The 18,742-nt window shown below is 39.2% G+C and overlaps 1 protein-coding gene across 1 annotated transcript in view; it reads left to right on the plus strand.

Annotated features, from left to right (window-relative positions):
* Positions 1 to 2,990: 2,990 nt before the first annotated feature.
* Positions 2,991 to 18,742, plus strand: part of COL25A1 (collagen type XXV alpha 1 chain) — a 195,579-nt gene continuing 179,827 nt past the window's right edge. Inside the window, exons 1-2 of the mRNA XM_075929187.2 lie at positions 2,991 to 3,073; positions 9,703 to 9,784. Coding sequence (XP_075785302.1) covers positions 2,991 to 3,073; positions 9,703 to 9,784 — 165 coding nt within the window. The remainder of the gene's footprint in view (positions 3,074 to 9,702; positions 9,785 to 18,742) is intronic.

Raw genomic sequence — 18,742 nt, forward strand, 5'->3', positions numbered from 1 at the left:
TGGCTGAGTATATCTGAGGTGTGTAGCTGCTGGAAAAGATTTGCTTCCTGTTGTGGAGTGGACAATAGGCAAGCATTGGCCTGTCTCCCAAGAACTGCGAGAGTGAGGGACCATTTTCCAGGATAAGGTGTAGACTATCAATGATGCACTGGTGGGTTTTAGGCTGGGGGTTGTAGGTGATGATCAGTGATGTTCTGTTATTTTCCTTGTTGGGCCCTCCCTGTCTTGAAGTAGTTGACTTCTGGATACTTGTCTGGCTCTATCAATCTGTTTCCTTAATTCCCCAGGTAGGCATTTAAGTTTTAAGAATGCCTGATAAAGATCTTGTAGGTGTTTGTCTCTATCTGTGCGATTGGAGCAAATCTGATTGTACCTTAGGGTACGTCTACACTAGCCCACTAGTTCGAACTAGGGAGGCTAATGTAGGCATTCAAAATTGCAAATGAAGCCCGAGATTTAAATATCCCGGGCTTTATTTGCATGTTCCCGTCCGGTCACCATTTTGAAATTCCACTAGCCCGAAGTAACTGCCCACGGCTACACGCGGCAGTGAAACAGTAATTTGAACTAAGTCCTTAGTTCAAATTAACTGTTACTCCTCCTGGAATGAGGTGTAACAGTTAATTTGAACTAAGGACTTAGTTCGAATTATGTTTCACTGCCACGTGTAGCAGCGGGCAGTTACTTCGGGCTAGTGGAATTTCAAAATGGCAACCAGACGGGAACATGCAAATAAAGCCCGGGATATTTAAATCCCGGGCTTCATTTGCAATTTCAAATGCCTACATTAGCCTCCCTAGTTCGAACTAGAGGGGCTAGTGTAGACATACTCTTAGGGCTTGTCTGACCTATTTATGATGACTACAGCACTCCCTTTGTCAGCCTATAGAGTATAATGTCAGAGTTGTTTTTGAGGCTGTGGATAGAGTTGCATTCTGCATGATGGAAGTTATATGTCACATGATATTGTTTGTTTACAATGTCAGCATGTGCACGCGTGCGGAAGCAATCAGTGTAGAAGTCCAGACTGTCATAATTCAAAGTGTTCAATTGTAGTGTAAAAATCAGCTTCCTGCTGCTACATGATTTTTTTAACAAATATTGTGCACTGTATGTTCATGGACTGTGTGTTTGCAGCTTTTAACAAGAGAAATAGAGGGAAGACTTGGAAACTTGAAAAAAAAAATTCCGTGTGCCATTTTTGATAAGCTTCACACAGAAGCTTTTTTTTTAATGTCCCCTTATTGCCATATTAATTATACTAAAATAGTCCTTGGTTCTGTAATCCTTGTTCATACTGAGCATCACTTGCTTAGGAGTGTGGTCCCATACTGTTAGGAGCACTCATCTGAATAAATAATATTTACCATAAGAAAGGACTGCAGCTTTGGGGCTTGCATACCCATGCTACAGGAGAACAATGGTGGTTGTTGAAGAAAATGCTGTACTTCTGAAGGCACAGGTTTTTCTATGTCTTATTCCTGAGTTTGAGAAATTACAGTTTAGGTTCAGATATACAGTTTCATTCAACAGTGTTAGTCACACATAATGTGTCTCTTGATTTGCAGTTATCAGGATGACTTTAGTCTGCTACTTACACGTGGTTCCAGAGAGCATTATTAACAAACTTGCAGGCTTCCACAGGTGCAAGAGAATGCTGAAAGAGTGGATTAGAGTACTCTGCAGACACCAAGGATAATTTAGAACGGTTTAGTATCTTTCATCATCCATAATCTAGCTTTACGCCCCTAGTCAACACTAACATGTAAGAGCCAATACATTTTTATAAAAAAGGTCCATTGAGTTGCATTAATTGGCCTGTGCTATTCTGTCTGGTAGTCTAACCATTTAGCCATTCCTAATTATATGCCTAAATAGGAAACAACCACACATTTTTACTTCTAGACATGTGAATCAATTATCTTAATAATTTTGCATATGATAGGAAATCTCTCATTTTAGGTTTTTGCCTTTAAAGCGTGTAAAGTGTTACTTACTATTACCATCACATGCACACAAATTGTTCCTCACAGGCCAAGAACACAGAGGAAAACTTTTGTTCCTTATATTGTCACTGGCTTTTGCAAAAATCCTTTGTAAGCTTGAAAACTAGTTAAAAGTCTGGAAAATTCCTGATGTTTGTTTTGGTGTGCATGTGAGTGATGGAGAGAGGGATGGGAGGAATTTGGCATTCAAATGGTCAATAATATATTGGGTCAACATTCAAGTGGGTAACTTGACAGTTATTCAATTTAGTGCAATTTTGCTTCCATGCAGTGGCAGTTCAAGGTATAGTTCAGAGATTGCAAGACCAATGAGGAGATGAACCTAAATGTTAAATTTGTTAACTTGATCACATTTTTTAGAGCATTCTGTTCTCAGGCACATCTGCTCAGCTCCTGTGAACTTCTGTAGGTGTTTCATCTGTGGATAGAATTTTAATAATGGTTAGAAAAGGAATGGTATGAAAATGTGCTAGCTATTGAAATATTGTTCACAAAAGCACAGGTGTAAAACTTTGATGGTCGAACAGGTAAGGTTTTTTATTTTCTATGTACTATTGCTTGAACCTCTCTAGTCTGACACTCTTTGGTCTGGCAACATTCATGGTCTTGCGTGATTTTAGTAAGCTGGATGTCCACTTATGGGTGTGGCCAAGTTTCCCATGATCCCATAAAGTTTATTTAAAGCTTGTAGTCCTGGCTTGCAGTGTTCTGTGCTGTTATTTAGCTCTAATTTACCACTAAATGTCTTCAAAGAGCCCAGTAAGCAGTGGAAGTGTTGGTATTGCTACTAGACTATATTGGCATCCTGTAGTTTGGTAAATTCTCTGGTTTGGCACTGGTCAGGTCCCGAGGGTGCTGAACTAGAGAGTTCATCATGTATTCATTTGCTGATGTGTTTTCAGTAATTTCAGCTTTAGTTTCTGCTGCAAAATTTAGCTAGCTCTTGTTTGCTACTGATTTTGTAGCAATGGCGGCAGGGTGAAGATGAAGAATTCTTTTATCAAATGCAAACAGAAACATGAAGACTATGATGCCATTTTGAATTATGTGGAAACTTCAGAACCATAGTAAGAAAATCAGTATATTAAGTTCCAGATGCACAACCTGTAATAAATTACTTTAACCACAATGATCAGGGCACAGGTACAGAGGAACTCACTAGCCCTTTTTAAATAACTTTTGAAAAAAATGTGAATCCATTAGACAGATTTACGGCTAAAGAACTGTGTTCTTGCTCCTGAACATGAAGAGAGACTTCTGTTTCATTTCATATATAATACAGTTCAAAGGATGTAATTGGAAACAGTCATAAAAGTTTCCATGTTTCACCACTAACAGCCTTCTTCACTGATCCCTTTTAAGGTCCCTGAAGAAGGCCATCTGTGCCAAAATCATGGAAATTCTGACTGTTTTCAAATGCATCTCTTGAATTCTGCTTAAAAAAAGAGAGAAATAGAAGTTTCTCTGTCCTCTGGGCTCTGTTTTGTTAAGACCTGTTTTATAGAACATAAAACACAAAACACACATACATTCGCATGTGTTTTTTGTCTAGATATAGATAAGCTTCTAGGACCAAATTCTGCCTGCAGTTAGGGTCCAAACTGGAATATCCAGCATGCTCTCAAATTGGGGTGGAGAATGCATCAAAGACCAGCCTTTGTTAGAGGGAACATGGAAATAAAAATGAGGCTTTCCAAGCTGCTGCTTCCCCTTCTGCCTTTATGTGACCTGTCAATATGGAGGATGTGGGGTGAAGCAACAGGTAGTAGAGAGGTAGAAGAGATTGTGGGGAAGGATAAGAGCAGGAGAGAGCAGTGATTTGGCTCCTTTCCATCTTTTATCCTTCCATAGAAGTACAGTTGCTATTTTTCTTAAAGGGGGATAAAGAAAAGTGGCATTTTTGAGGAAGATCACCTCTTCCAGTTCCATGATAGTAGCTCCTGAAGCAGCCAACTAAGAGCAAAGCAATTGGGAAAGAAAACACATTGTTCTCAGCTTCCAAAAGACACAGTCATCCTGATCCTGTCTACCTACTGGGTTCATGTCTCCCCTACACTCTCTTTGCCCCTCTTATTACCTGCCTTCACCTCTCCCCCATGTGGCTTATTGTCTCCTTCATCCTCTTCCCTTCCCAACCACTGACTGCCCCTGTTTTCTTCTAGCTTGATTTTCTGGAGGTTTAGGAGGCTCTTGAGATTACCCAATTGTCCCTTGTGAATATGCAGTACAGTCCGATTGATTTCCCTATTTCTTTGTTATGGCATTATCATTCCCTTTTTTAGATACCACTAATTATTACCTGTTGGAGATAAGTTATCTTGTGACTTGTTCAAATGAATACACATTTTCTTTCCTTAACGATGGACCAGTTTGCACGAAGCATTACCAAATGGTGCTGGTAGGGAGGCTACTCCAATCAAAGTCATCACCACCACAATCACGGGGAGTTGCATACTGTGCTGTATCATCAGTCTGGCTCTGACTGTAAAGAACATCAGTATCAGTGGAAGTGTTTCCGCTGATTTTATTGGGCTTTGAATCAGGACCTACATCTCCGAAGGACAAAGAACAAACATTTCTAGTGAAGCGGTACAAAAAGATTGGAGCCACTTGTAGTGCTGCTTGAGAGCCCATGTCCATATTGCTTATACCTCTGAGGGTGCTCCCAGAGGGCATTCAGATTTTGTAGGATCAGACCCTTATTCCCGTTTAAGGTCAGTGTACAAGTGAAGGTAGAATTTGACTCCCTAGCAAAACCAGTTGAACTAATCAAAATAAAATCTTATACATCACAAATCATCACAAATAAAGATATGAAAGGCTCCCCTAAATACTCTGTGATTTATTATCTTTGTTATTGCATGCTCAATAAATTTGATTTCTCCAGCACACTAGTAGACATTCTTTCTGGAAACTAAGTTTTGTGAACTGTCACGGAGGAGATTTATGTGAATATTTTTCTTTTGGGTCAGAGATAATTCTTTCTTCAGGTATGAAGTACAGCAAGTGGCGTACTGTTACAATCTACAGTACACAGGGAACCTGGTATTAAGTCAGTTTCTAAAAATAAAAAACAAAAAAAAAACCCACTGTACCTTACTTCTGTCTGACCCTCTGTAGAAAGTGTGTTGATATACAAGTTCGTTTTAGTGTAGGAGGAGCTAAACACTGTATGATAATAATTATAATAAATAAATAATTATTGCACAATCAAAAATACAATCGCTCCTTTACAGTTACTACAAATAAATGTCATTTAAATATAGGCAGTGCATGACACAAATATCTGGAATCTGAATGGACCTGCACATGCACAATTGCAAATTTGAACATCCGAACACGTGGCAATGTGTTTTTTGGGGAACAAGGGTTGAAAGCACCTGTTCTGCTGTTAAAATGTAACATGGCATATTTGCATAGTCTTTTCCTATATTTCTAGCCCAGCAGGAACTGCTTCACCTATGCATCAGTCCTATATATGGGAACATTGGCCCTTGAGTTAGCTGGAGATCAGTGAAACAAAGGGCATGTCTACACTGCTATCAGGGGGTGTGATTGCAGCACATGTAGAGCCAGCAAGCTTTAATTTAGCTAGCTCATGTACCAATCTTAGTAAAGTCACAGCAGCAGGGATTTTGGTGTGGTTGAGAAGCTCGTGTAAGGGTTTTAGAGTGGGTTGGTACAGCTCAAATAGAAGCTTGTGGATGCACTAATGCTAGCAAGATTTAAACTACCTTGGGTGTGCCTACATGGGCTGCAGTTACACACCCTAATTTCAATGTGGACATCCCCAAAGAGTAGCTAGCACAGAATAAACGCTAAATGGTTTGGATGGAACAGTGTTTCATTTTTTAAAAATCTTTAAACCTCCTATATCATTTGTTTTTAAGGACTTTGCCTCTGCTTGTGCCCTGTCCCTCTAAATGTAGAGGAACTGTCTACTCTGATTGGACTCTTTTGGAGGATTGTAGAAGTGGGAAGAGGTCATTCTTTTACCATTCCTACCCTTGTCTCATGCCTAAGGGTCCCCAACCATGGCAGCTCCAGATTTCAGGTTCCATGGGTATATGGAGAGGCAAAGTGGAGGGGAGGAGTTTTCTGTCATATTCCCAGCATTTTCATGTGGTGGTTAACTGTCTGGCTAGCTGTGCTCTACAAGCAGCATTCTCACTGTACCCTTAGGAGCAGCTTCACATGTGCACTTCTCAGATGAGATTTTCCCAATGACCATGTGGAGTTTCCATGAGGGGATGTGTTAGGGAAACGTGGGGATCAGAGAAACAGCAAGGAGGTTGACCTTCTGTGGGACTGTAGGGGTGTGTCTAGACTACAGGGTTTTGTCGACAAAAGTGGACTTTTGTCGTCAAAACTATACCTGCTTCTACACTGCTGCTGAGTTCTGTCGACATAACGTCGACAGAACTCAGCAGTTTTGTTGGTGGCTGTAAACCTCATTCTACGAAGAATAAGGTTCTGTTGACAGAAGGCGTTATTGCATCTACACTGTCCTTTGCGTCTACACTGTCATGTCGACAAAGCGGCTTGCTTTGTCAACAGAACTGGATGTAGTCTACATGGTCTTTGTCGACGGTGGAAAGGGATAACAAGTGGAGTTCTGCAAGGGTCTGTTTTGGGACCCGTACTGTTCAATATCTTCATCAATGATTTAGATATTGGGATAGAGAGTACGCTTATTAAGTTTGCAGATGATACCAAACTGGGTGGCGTTGCAACTTCTTTGGAGGATAGGGACATAATTCAAAATGACCTTAGCAAGTTAGAGAAATGGTCAGAGGTAAACAGGATGAAATTTAATAAAGAGAAATGCAAAGTGCTCCACTTAGGAAGGAACAATCAGTTCCATACATACAAGATGGGAAGCGACTGTCTAGGAAGGAGCATGGCGGAAAGGGATCTAGGGGTCATAGTGGACCACAAGTTGAATATGAGTCAACAGTGTGATGCTGTTGCAAAAAAAGCAAATATGATTCTAGGTTGTATCTTGTATCAACAGGTGTGTTGTAAGCAAAACTCATGAAGTTATTCTGCCACTCTACTCTGCACTAGTTAGGCCTCAGCTGGAGTACTGTGTCCAGTTCTGGGCGCCTCATTTCAAGAAAGATGTGGAGAAATTGGAAAGGGTACAGAGAAGAGCTACAAGAATGATTAAAGGTCTAGAGAACATGACCTATGAAGCCAGGCTTCATGAACTGGGCTTGTTTAGTTTGGAAAAAAGAAGATTAAGGGGGGACATGGTAGCGGTTTTCAAATATCTAAAAGGGTGTCACAAGGAGGAAGGAGAAAATTTGTTCCTCTTGGTTACTGAGGACAGGACAAAGAGTAATGGGCTTAAAGTGCAGCAAGGGAGGTTTAGATTGGACATTAGGAAAAAATTCCTAACTGTCAGGGTGGTCAAATATTGGAATAAATTGCCAAGGGCGGTGGTGGAATCTCCCTCTCTGGAGATATTTAAGAACAGGTTAGATAGACATCAGTCAGGGATGGTGTAGACGGAGCTTGGTCCTGACTTGAGGGCAGGGGGCTGGACTCGATGACCTCTTGAGGTCCCTTCCAGACCTATGATTCTATCATCTGTCAACAAAGCTTCTGTCGACAAAAGCCTGTAGTCTAGACGTACCCTAGATTCCTTGATGCTGAAAGACCACATTTGGGGTTTTCCTTGTAGACCCCTAAGCCTTCCCCCAGAGAGGAATATTTGAGGAAACTAGAAAAAAAAATGAGTGGAAGCCCTATGAAAGAGAATTGAAAAAACTGCATGGAGATGCTCTGCAGTTCTTAAGACAGTGATAATAGAACAGATTATTGTTTAGTATGACTTATGTGAACAAATGGATTGACTTCTATGGGGGTGGGAAGTGGTTCTTCAGAATTATTCCGGGAAAGAAAAAAATCTAATTAATCAAAGTCATCATGCCACAGCTGTTACAACAATCCATCTCTGCTGAACTCTAGCCAGCCAATTTTGAGAAGTGACATTTTTCACAGTTTATTGTTTTCTCATCAACATGACACCAGCCACATCAAATATATTCATAGAGTGACATTGGCATTGATGAATTAGCCATGTGTTTTCTATTTAGGGGTACAGAATTTTCAATTTCTTCAAGAGAAATAAGACTATTTAGGCCCAGATTCAGATTCCTATCTGTTCCATGCACATGCTCGTTGTTTGAGTACAACATCTTTTCATGTGCATGGCTGAGGAAAATAGGCAATCACTTTAAGAACACAATTTTGATACAAGCTGTTCTTTTTATAAGCAGCTGATTATAATCTATTGTTTCTTAGTGTGCCATATCATTTATTGTCCTCCAACAGTAAAATTAAATAGCCTTAAGGTATTTATTTTATTTTCCAAAGTAATTGAATGTTGTTTAATTGTGGTTGCTGGTGGTAGAAGGAAATTATATTTAGCATTACTCTCTTTTCCCATCTTATTAGTCAAGGGTACTGGTATATAGTGATTTATTAATATGTGCTTCATCCACCAAGAAGCACAGTATGAAAGAATACATCAATGTACACTTACATATAAGCCCACTCATTTCCTTCTCATTCTTGGAAGAATCAACTGACTTTCCTTTGCATTTGCCAGGCTGCACGAAAATTGACCAGCATGGATCCACACACGTTCTCTATGATGTAATTTGACATTGCAATAAAACCGAATCTGTTGTGGATGTATCTTGTTCCATCTTTTCAGATGATCCTTGAGCATCATCCATACATAAGAATGAGTGTGGAAATGACATGGGGGAGAGGGGTTTAGGGAATGTCATATCTTTTCTCTGAAACTGCCTAAACAGGTCTCACAGTTCAAACAAAACATCCAACATAAGTCCTAATTTTTTCAGGAACATGACAGAAATCAGGATGTTTTCAACACCATTGTACTTGATACATTGCTTGGCATCTCTGTCTTTTAACTATGGAAACTTCACAGATGTTTCTAAAGAGGAGGGTACTTGTTCTACACAGCCTTAGTAAATGCCTCAGATTATATTCCCCAATAGATATCCAGAGTCTTGCCAATGGTGAGCAGATCTAGGACTACACTCTTAGCACAGGTGTATAATTAACATTTATTCTTGCAAAACAGGTTTCAATGGGTATCTGATTTACTGAAGAATCACCTGCAGAGGTAATTCATGCTTTTTGTTAGAGCTGGTTGGGAATTTTCCATCAGAATGGTTTTTCTATGGAACACACATTTTCTGTAAAATTCAAATGGAATATTTCATTTTGTTAAACTGACTTGAAATGTTTAGCTTTGAATAAATCCAGTAAAACATTAAACTGTTTTCTTTTCCTCATGATGGGAGATGTAGTTTGGGTCCCCATTCTCTCCTGTGGGCCAAGCTCACTGACAGGACCTGATCTCCCTCTGACTCAGGTTGGTGTGATGCATCATGGGACTCGTATCACTACAGAAAAGCATGGGAGGTGTAATCCAGCCAAAATGCCTAGCCCATAGCGGTGAACAGAAGCAATGTGCCACAATCGGAAAAATCAATTAAATTTGACCTGACAAGAAATTAAGCATTTCAAATCATCTCAACAAACCTAAATGAAACATTTCAATTTCAGAAATGTTGAAACATTTCATTTTCAATTGAAAATACTGAAGCAAAAGATAATGACATCTCCAAATTGAAAGTTTTCTTATTTTACTTAGCTGTACTATTGATGTTTCAGGTAGTGTCTCCAATAGTAAGTTACAGCCTGTGTCTATAGCCCAGGTAGACAAAGAGATTGAGGTACTTAGTTAGTAAATGGTGAGTGAGTTCTGATTAAGGATGTTAAGGACTAGTCGACTAGTCAGCTATCTGATAAGCAAATGCTTATTGGATAGTCGAGTTAACTAGTCGCTTCCCCCCTTGTTGCTTCTATCAGGTATGGGTTTGGGCTGTGTGTGGCACTGCCACTTTGAAATACCACCGCAGTATTTCAAAGCAACAGAGCCACACAAAGCTGACTCCGGGCTCCATGAGGCGCTGCTCCTTTGAAATGCTGCAGCGGCGTTTCAAAGGGGCAATGCAGCACAGAGCCTGGGATCAGATGTGCGTCGCTGCCCCCTTTGAAATACCACGGCAGCGTTTCAAAGTGACAGCACCGCATGGACCCTAGAGTCAACTGGGTACTCCCTAGCTGACCCCGGGCTCTCCGTGGCATGTCTGCAAAACCCAGGTCAGCTGGGGAGTCCCCAGTTGATCCTAGCCTCCCTGAAATGCTGTGGGGTCAGCTGGGGAGTCCCTAGCTGATCCCCACTTTGAAAACTGCATGAAACCGGGGTCAGCTATGGACCCCCCCCAGCTGCTCTCAGGTTCCGTGTTGCATTTATGTGGAACCTGGGGTCAGCTGGGGACTCCACAGATGACCCCGGGTTCTGCACAGCATTTCCAAAAAACATGGTATCAGCTCCCCAGCTGACTCCAGGGTCTGCACAGCATTTCAAAGCGGCAGTGCTGCAGGGAGCCCGGGATCAGCTGGGGAGCACTGCCCCTCTGAAATGCTACCACATTTTCAAAGCGGGAGTGCCCGGGTGGAGCCTGCAGCCCTGCTGGGGCTCTTGAACATTTCAAAGGAGGAATGCAGAAGTATCTATTGACTAGTCAAGTAGTTGATGGAAATTCCATTGACTACTCAACTAGCAAATTAATTGATATTTAACATCCTTAGTCTTGATTGACTTTCTTCAACATGATGGAAGCACTGCCAGATGCAAAAGATTTATAGTTATTCTGCAGGAAGTTTTCAGGGAATGCTCTGCACTTCAAACATTCTAAAAAAGCTGCTCTTGTGGTTGCCAATATGGTCAGATGGACCAGCTTCAAAGAGAAAGAGTGGTTTGCATCTGGAGATGGTCCCATTGCTGCCTAATGCACATGAGCATCACTGAGTGGTAGCTTGGAAGTCGTGTCATCTACCTTCACAATGTGTTTGGCTCTATTCGCCCGTATATTTGGAAGCTTTCTTTTCATTTTGGCCATAGTATATTCAAGGATATACCTTACAGAAGAACTCATCCCATTGTTGGATCCATTCCAGTTTCTTCTGTGTATCTGCATGAATAGGAAAATCAGTCAGAGCCCTCTGATACATCTCAATATTTTATAAGAAAAATCTAGCAGATGGTTTCTTGGTGGGCAGAAATATACCTGGCTGCTTTTTTGTTTTGGCCCAAGAGAAGTTTGATTACTTCAACGAGTATTTTTCAGCTGCAAGATGTGCCTTGGATAGCTTATGAATGTAGTTTTGTTCCATAAGACTTTCTTATTGTCACCGTATGAGGTAATTTTGTAGTTCACACCATAATCAGCCAAACTCCTAGCAATTTTTCATTTTCCAAACTCCGCACCTTTGGATATAACTGTCCATCAGCATCATCTCCCAAATGAGCTATGAGAGAATTCAGATTGCCTTTCGGGCACCAGCTAATGCTGTTGTTAGGAACATGGTGACTGCATCCATGCTTTCAAATGCTGCTATTCATAGACTGATGCTCTTGTTGGACTCTTCAGCAGTGTATTTTGTCTTTTTCTTGAACTTCTGCTCTTACTGTCTAATTCAGACTAAGTAGGATATTAAACCTACTTTAGCAAATTCATGCCTTTAGATTCTATATTCCTTTGGCTTCCTAAAAATTAAAGAAGAGACAAATGAAGAAAGGAAAATGCAGATAAAACAAAAAGTTACATACTTACTTGTACTCAGGCCGGGGACTGCTGGAGGGTCTTGGTCCCTCTAATTTCTCTAGTTGAGGTCTGGCCTGAGGTTTTGTTCTTAAGTCTTTCAGCTGGTTCGGGTCCATTATGGAGTCTGCTTTACTGTCCTGACTTTCCTGCTTGTTCCCATTTTAGCTGAATTATTCTGTGCCTGTTTCTGTTCCTCTTCTTCATCTGAAGGGAAAGATCTTGTGTTCCAGTAGCTCCCATCTTCTTGAGTCAGGCAACAGCATGTACAAGAATTGGTGATGCTGACTGATTGCTAAGCAGCCAGTCCTCTCTTCAAACAGTAGCTGTTATTTCACCCCCTCTAGACAGCAGCTGTTGCCCACAGCAATGGTAGCAATGATGGTGGCACGTTGGGACCCCAACATTGGGTCAGTGGTTCAGTTCTTTTATCCATGAGATCCCTTGCTCTGGTGGTAGTTTTGTTCCTCTCTCTAGGGCTATGGTGGTTCTGATACCATAGTGGTCATTTGGTGAGACAGCAGCAATGGTATTTTATAGGCATTGTACAGAGGTGACTTATAAGGTGTTTGAGGATGGTAGAATGGCTTTTGCATTTTGTTTTCGGGAGAACTTTTTCCATGAATAAAGGATGGGAGAGCACAAAGGTATTGAGGTGAAAATGAGACTGATGGACAGTTAGAGATGGCATTGTGGGCAAGGCTTAAAAAAGTAGGTAATTATAGGCCATATTGGGCATTACAGGGTTTTAAATTGCAAATGATGTTTGCTGCAGTAGAAATAGAGCCAGTGAGGGGTTGCAAAGTGTGTGTGTGTGTGTGTGTGTGTGTGTATATATGAGAGAGAGGGTATGTCTACACATGCACCCTCTTTCGATAGAGGGATGAAAATGCAGACATTCAAAATTGTAAATGAAGCTGGAATTTAAATATCCCACATTTCATTTGCATAATCGTGTTATGGCGCTATTTCAAAATAAAAATGCTGTATAGATGCGGTTATTTCGAAAGAAAACCCTTCTTCCGAAATAACCCTTATTCCTTATAAAACGAAGTTTAACAGTTATTTCAGAAGAAGGGTTTTCTTTTGAAATAACCGCATCTACACAGCATTTTTATTTCGAAATAGCTCTATTTTGAAATAGCGCCATAATGCAATTATGCAAATGAAGCATGGAATATTTAAATCCTACCTTCATTTACAATTTAGAATATCTGCATTTGCATCCCTCTCTTGAAAGAGGATGTAAGTGTAGACATACCCAGAGAGAGAGAGAGAAATCAAAGAATGAGCTGGGAAAATAATGTTGGCAGCAGAATTTTGAATGGATTTAAACGTGGCAATATTTCTTTTGTTCTCTAGTCCAAGTCTTTTTGACAGTGACAGGACTGGGGTCTGCATAAATTGCTCCTGATTAAGGCTAGCAAAGCACAATTCTGCCGCAAAAATTGTATTAAAACAGTTTTTACAATAGAGATTTAAAACTATAAATCAATTCTCCACGTCAAAAAGGATTAATTAATTGTATTGTATAAAATCAATGGTCCATTTAATATACTATCATGTTACTGTGAGGGGCCAGTACTAAATGCTTCAGGGAAAAATACAAGAAACTCCATAATCTCTCTACATAAAAAAGTTTTTCCTGCTGGATGACAGAATGTTCCTTCCAGGCGACAGGATGACATCATCATGTTATCAGCGTCAACAGGCTCTCTCAGCCAGAGAAGGGGGTAGGCAAGTGTAGCAAGCAGAGGACACAACTCCCAGTTTATGGAATATGTCAACAGTGCTTTCATGCATCTCTACTGTCAATGCTTTTGTTTTTATGGATCTATCTATCTATCTATCTATCTATCTATCTATCTATCTATCTATCTATCTATCTATCTATCTATCTGTTAGGTGTTCGAGGAAGAAACATCTTTTCATTCCCCTAACATTTCAATCGTTGGCATGTGACTCTCGCTGTAGTTAGTGATCCATTGGCCAGAAGGAGTTGCTGCAGAATGTTTTTAAGTGCTGCCTCTCTCCAGGAGACTGGGCACGCAACTTCTGCAGCTAAGCTGTTTGAGCTCACTATTTTTTTTAACAGCAGTCATTTAGACTCATAGAAAAAGAGCCAACAGATTTTCATCAGGAAAAGCAATTTACCTAGTGAAGGCGCTCCTCTTAAAAAACCTACCACCCACCTATGTTCTAAAAAACTTTTACAAGAAAAAAAATCTCAGGCATCAGACTACTAGGGATATCGCATCAAAACATCTAATTAAACACCAGTCTTGCTAAACATGTAATTAGCTGAGAGGTGGGGAGAGAGAGGAAATGGAGATCAATTATTTTAATGGCTTCGCGATTAACAGATTTGTCAACAGTAGGTTTTCTAACCAGTGTGAATCAGGAACTAGCCAAGGCAATGCAAAAAGAAAAATGTGCCATCTTTTACTGTATTAGTATTTAAAGTGGATGATTTGTAAAATTGCTGTTTGACATTGAAAAACTTTTTAAGGTGTGCATTTTAAAGTTCTCACTGACAATAATAAATGGTTAACAACTCATGTAGCTGTTTTAAAGCTGAATTCCTGCTTTATTTTTCAGAGACTTTGCTGGAAACCTTGTAGTGGATGTGTATTTACATAAAAGGATTCAGACAATTGCTAGCAACAATTTCACAACCTATCTTACTGAACTATGTTTAGAAAATTGTCATCATGTCAGTAATATTAATCATACCAAGAGTCTATGAATTCCAATATGCATCTGTGACTATCTTAAACTAGTATAATTTAAAAATATGTCAAATTAGTGTCGTGGGGTATGTCTACACAGCAAAGTTATTTCAAAATAACTTTCCTACCATCTACACAAGCCAACTGCTATTTCAAAATTAATTTGAAATAGCGGAGGGCTTATTTTGAAATTGGTAAACCTTATTCCATGAGGAATAGCGCCAATTTCGAAATTGCTATTTCTAAATAAGGGCTATGTAGACACTTATTTCAAAATAGGGGGCCTCCAGCACTTCCCAGGGTGCCCTGCTGGCTGCCCTGGCCACAAGGTAACTTCTGACCTGATGCCCTGCCAGAACCAGTTCCAACTGACCTTATATGCGATTCAGCATCCAATCAGTGTGGATGCAGTATTTCGAAATAGCAAAAAGCTATTTTGAAATGCATTTTGTGTGTAGACGCTCTATTTCGAAAAAAGATATTTTAAAATAACGTTGTAGCATAGACATACCCATAGAGACAAAACTAACTCACATATACTAAAACATGATTGCACTTGGTTCCACTGAACTCAATGGTGAAACTTCCAGTAACTTTAGTGGGACTTGTTTCTAGCCCAATGATTACTTGTGCATTATTAAATTATGACAGTGAGATGGACAGGTACGTCTCCTTAATTCTACTTGTACGCATAGATTCTTGAATGAAAAATTTGGGAGCAGTCACTGCTACTGATTTGTGCAATGAGTCCAAATTGTATGAAACAAAATCCTGCTCTTGGATCAACAATGAGTATCTTAGTTCCATGTTCTGTACTCCTGTATGGGAATTCTTTATTGGCCTTGTATGCAGAATATGTAACAGGGAACCAGAGTTGAGAGTAGAGACGATATGATGGTCCAACATATTTCATTTAACATAAAATGGCCTGGAAAGGCAATGTGAATGATTCAGCCAAGTTTGGGAGCCCAACATAGATTTAGAGCTTATATTATCTTATTCATATATTGGTTCACTTCTAGTTACCTGCATAAACATAAATTACACTGTGCATTTTTTTCAAAACTCCCAGAAGATTCATCCAGGTTGAGACCATTCACTCTGTTCTGTTCCAAAACTTCCATTGAAATCAATGGGAGCAAGTTCAAACCTCATTTATGTTCATTTTCAGCCTTGTAGGAATTTCCTCTTCTACCTTTCCAAGAGTTATGAAACACTGAGAATCATGGACTTACTAATAGAAAATATGTCACATAGATGCTTAATTCTAGCACAGTAGCGATATTATATGACTGTAGAGAAGGTAAAAGTTATAAGAATAATTAATGCCCATCATGTAGGGTAACTCAGCTGGTGATATAAATTATGTACAATGTTTATTCTCAGTGAGGCAAAAGAAATTCTCTGTTCATTTAGAAAATAGAAACATTGTTTTAATTATGAGAGTTGAAGTAGACTAGGGGACCCACTGAGGCCATTCACTATAAGCCAGCAGTTACAACCTATGATGAGTTTGCCTTCTATAAATACTTGTATAATTCTTTGTTTAGTCAGTCATCATAAAAGTAACTAATCTTCTGGGATTTAATGCTAAACCCACAGTTGGCCAAAATGTTAGACTCGGCTACTAGCCAACATAGCTACATGGGGAATTTAAGGAGTGTTTGTATCTCTTTCTACTTACTTGCTAAACTGTAATGAGGATTCACTAGAACCTGATTTGCCATCAGGATTCAACTCAGCCTTCATTTTTGCACCTGTAACAAATTGCAAACACACACATTCACAGTTAATACATTTCTCTCTTGTACTAGTAGTTATGTATCTAGCTATTAGAGCTTTACTTACAATTACTTTGTGTGCATAGTTCATTGTGGAAGCAAAAATGCATATGATATAATTTGAAGACATAAGATTGTACTAGCAAAACCAAAGATCATTTCTAAAAATGTAGGCCTCAAAATGCAATAAAATTGCTAGGAAATCATGAAGTGTTTTCTATGTGGTATATCTTACAGGGCAGTGTGGAAGTATAATCACAAAAACTGCCCTTTTAAATAAATTGGATAAATGTTTTACTTTATTATGTAACAATAACAATAGGTATGTGGTGGGGGGGAACAAGTCTTACTTCTACGAGACAAATTACAAGTCCTGAGGCAGCTGCAAACTTTCTTCTGCCATCTTGGAACTGTTATTTGTAAGAGGGAGATTCAAACCACCATGTCATAAGTCTTTGTTTCAGTTAAGATATGTTGTGATCCAAATATTTTTATAAATGAAAGTAAAAGGGCAGATGAAAATATCTTTCTCAGAAGCAATGATTCCAGAAGGGCTGCTGGGACGTAATGTAGCACGTATTGAGAATGCTGATGAGGCAATTGGCTTCTGCTTTGCTTTCAGTGACTTACTCTGACCTGTGCTGCTATAAATTTCTTTAATACATATTTGTTTGTCTGGCTGCATTTTATTGTCACTCTCTGAAATCAGATACATACAGTACCTTTTGTAGTTTCCCATCTATTCCGTTTTTATTTGTTTGCTTATTTTGTTTTTACCCAATCCATGGCTGGACTAAAGCAGAGGCAGATAGATCCATGCCTAGACCCCCAGCAAATTAGTGGCATGTCATGATGTCAGTATCTCATCTCTAATTTAAAAAAATAATGTTGCTAGCACCCATGGATGTGAAGAAAAGCTGGAAAACTTGATCCAACTGTAACTTGTGGAGCCGTCTTCCTCTCTGTAGAAAATCTGGAACAATGGTGTGAATTTCCCATTCATTCTAACTCTGAAACCTGCTGTCCTTAAAAAAAGGCAAAGAAACATGATGTAGAAGTGGATTAGGTGGGAACCTCTTGTTAAATCTTCATAGGGCTTCAGATTGTCTTAATTCATCTCTGGATCAGTCCAATTATTACTACACCTTAGTTTGCAGGACATTAAAGGATCAGAAAAATAACTTCCAAGACATAGATTAAATCATTGCATATTGATATTATATTAGTGTTTGATGCAGCATGATATCACTTTAGGACATGATGCTACCCCGTGACTCTTGTTATAGTGATGTACAGTGATATGCTGATAATCATATGAAGTCATAAATATCGTCATATTGGAAAGCACAATGTCTTACTGGACAAACTCTCAAAATGAGCGAATTATTCTTTTATATCAATCCATTGCTAACTAAACAAATGAGTAACCAGAATTACTGAAGTGTATAAACTGTATTTGTCAGAAGGCTGTTGTGATTCAAGAGTAGATTTTCCAGAGTACAGAACTCTGATATTGCCATTTAGACACTTATATAAGTGGCCAGATTTTCAAAAGATCTAGCTTCCAACTGAGGGTATTTTAAATCTAAGAGTAAGTCTACACAGTAGGGCTAAAGTCAAATTAAGCTACACAACTTCAGCTATGTCAATTGCGTAGCTTAAGTCAAAATAGCTTAATTTGGCTTTTGGCATTATCTACGCAGCAGGAAGTCGAGAAAGAACAGTCTTCCTTCAACTTCCCTTACTCCTCATGAAATGAGGCTTACCATGTGTCAGAGTAAGAAGTCCTCCAGCTCAACATTATTTTGAAATAAAGGCTTGTAGTGTAGATGTGCACTATGTTATTTCGTAACAACACCAATTATTCTGAAATAAGGCTGTTGTGTAGATGTGCCATTAAAGGATAACATTTCCCAAAACAGTCTCTACATATATTTAATATTGGTACATATTCTGAGTTTTACCAATATGGATCAAAATAAATCCTTTGAAGTGACTGGGGTGGCTCTGATTTTACATCCATATAACCGAAATCAAAATCTGAACATTGGGTAATAAATAATCTCTCTCTCTCTCTGAAATATCACATCGCAATAGATGCAGTTGTTACTAAGAAAACGCTAGTTTTTATCAGAGGATTTTTTTCCCTTAAGTACAGAGCAAAAGTTCAGTACCTCAGCTAACACAGTGTAGTAACTGTTAGCAAATGCTGCCTTTTTAATAACAGTCATTGTAATAACCTCATCTGAAAGCTAAATTACTTGTGAGATTTTTAGAGAGGAGTGTTTGCTTTTTTTAAAGTGTTCCTGAAGCTGTAATTGCAATAACATCCATACAGTAAATGGCTTACCTAATATAGTTCCTTAATTGCTTAAAGTAAAATACATAAGCCAGATGCATTATTTCATATGGTCTGTCATATTGTACCATTGTGGTTTGCAAGACTAACCAATCTCTCATTTCAAGTTGAACGCTTTCTTGTCAAACATCAGCTACTGCCTGATTACTTCCCA

The sequence above is a fragment of the Pelodiscus sinensis genome, chromosome 4 (genome assembly GCF_052426305.1).
Source record: "Pelodiscus sinensis isolate ZL-2025 chromosome 4, ASM5242630v1, whole genome shotgun sequence".
In the NCBI taxonomy this organism is placed as follows: domain Eukaryota; kingdom Metazoa; phylum Chordata; order Testudines; family Trionychidae; genus Pelodiscus; species Pelodiscus sinensis.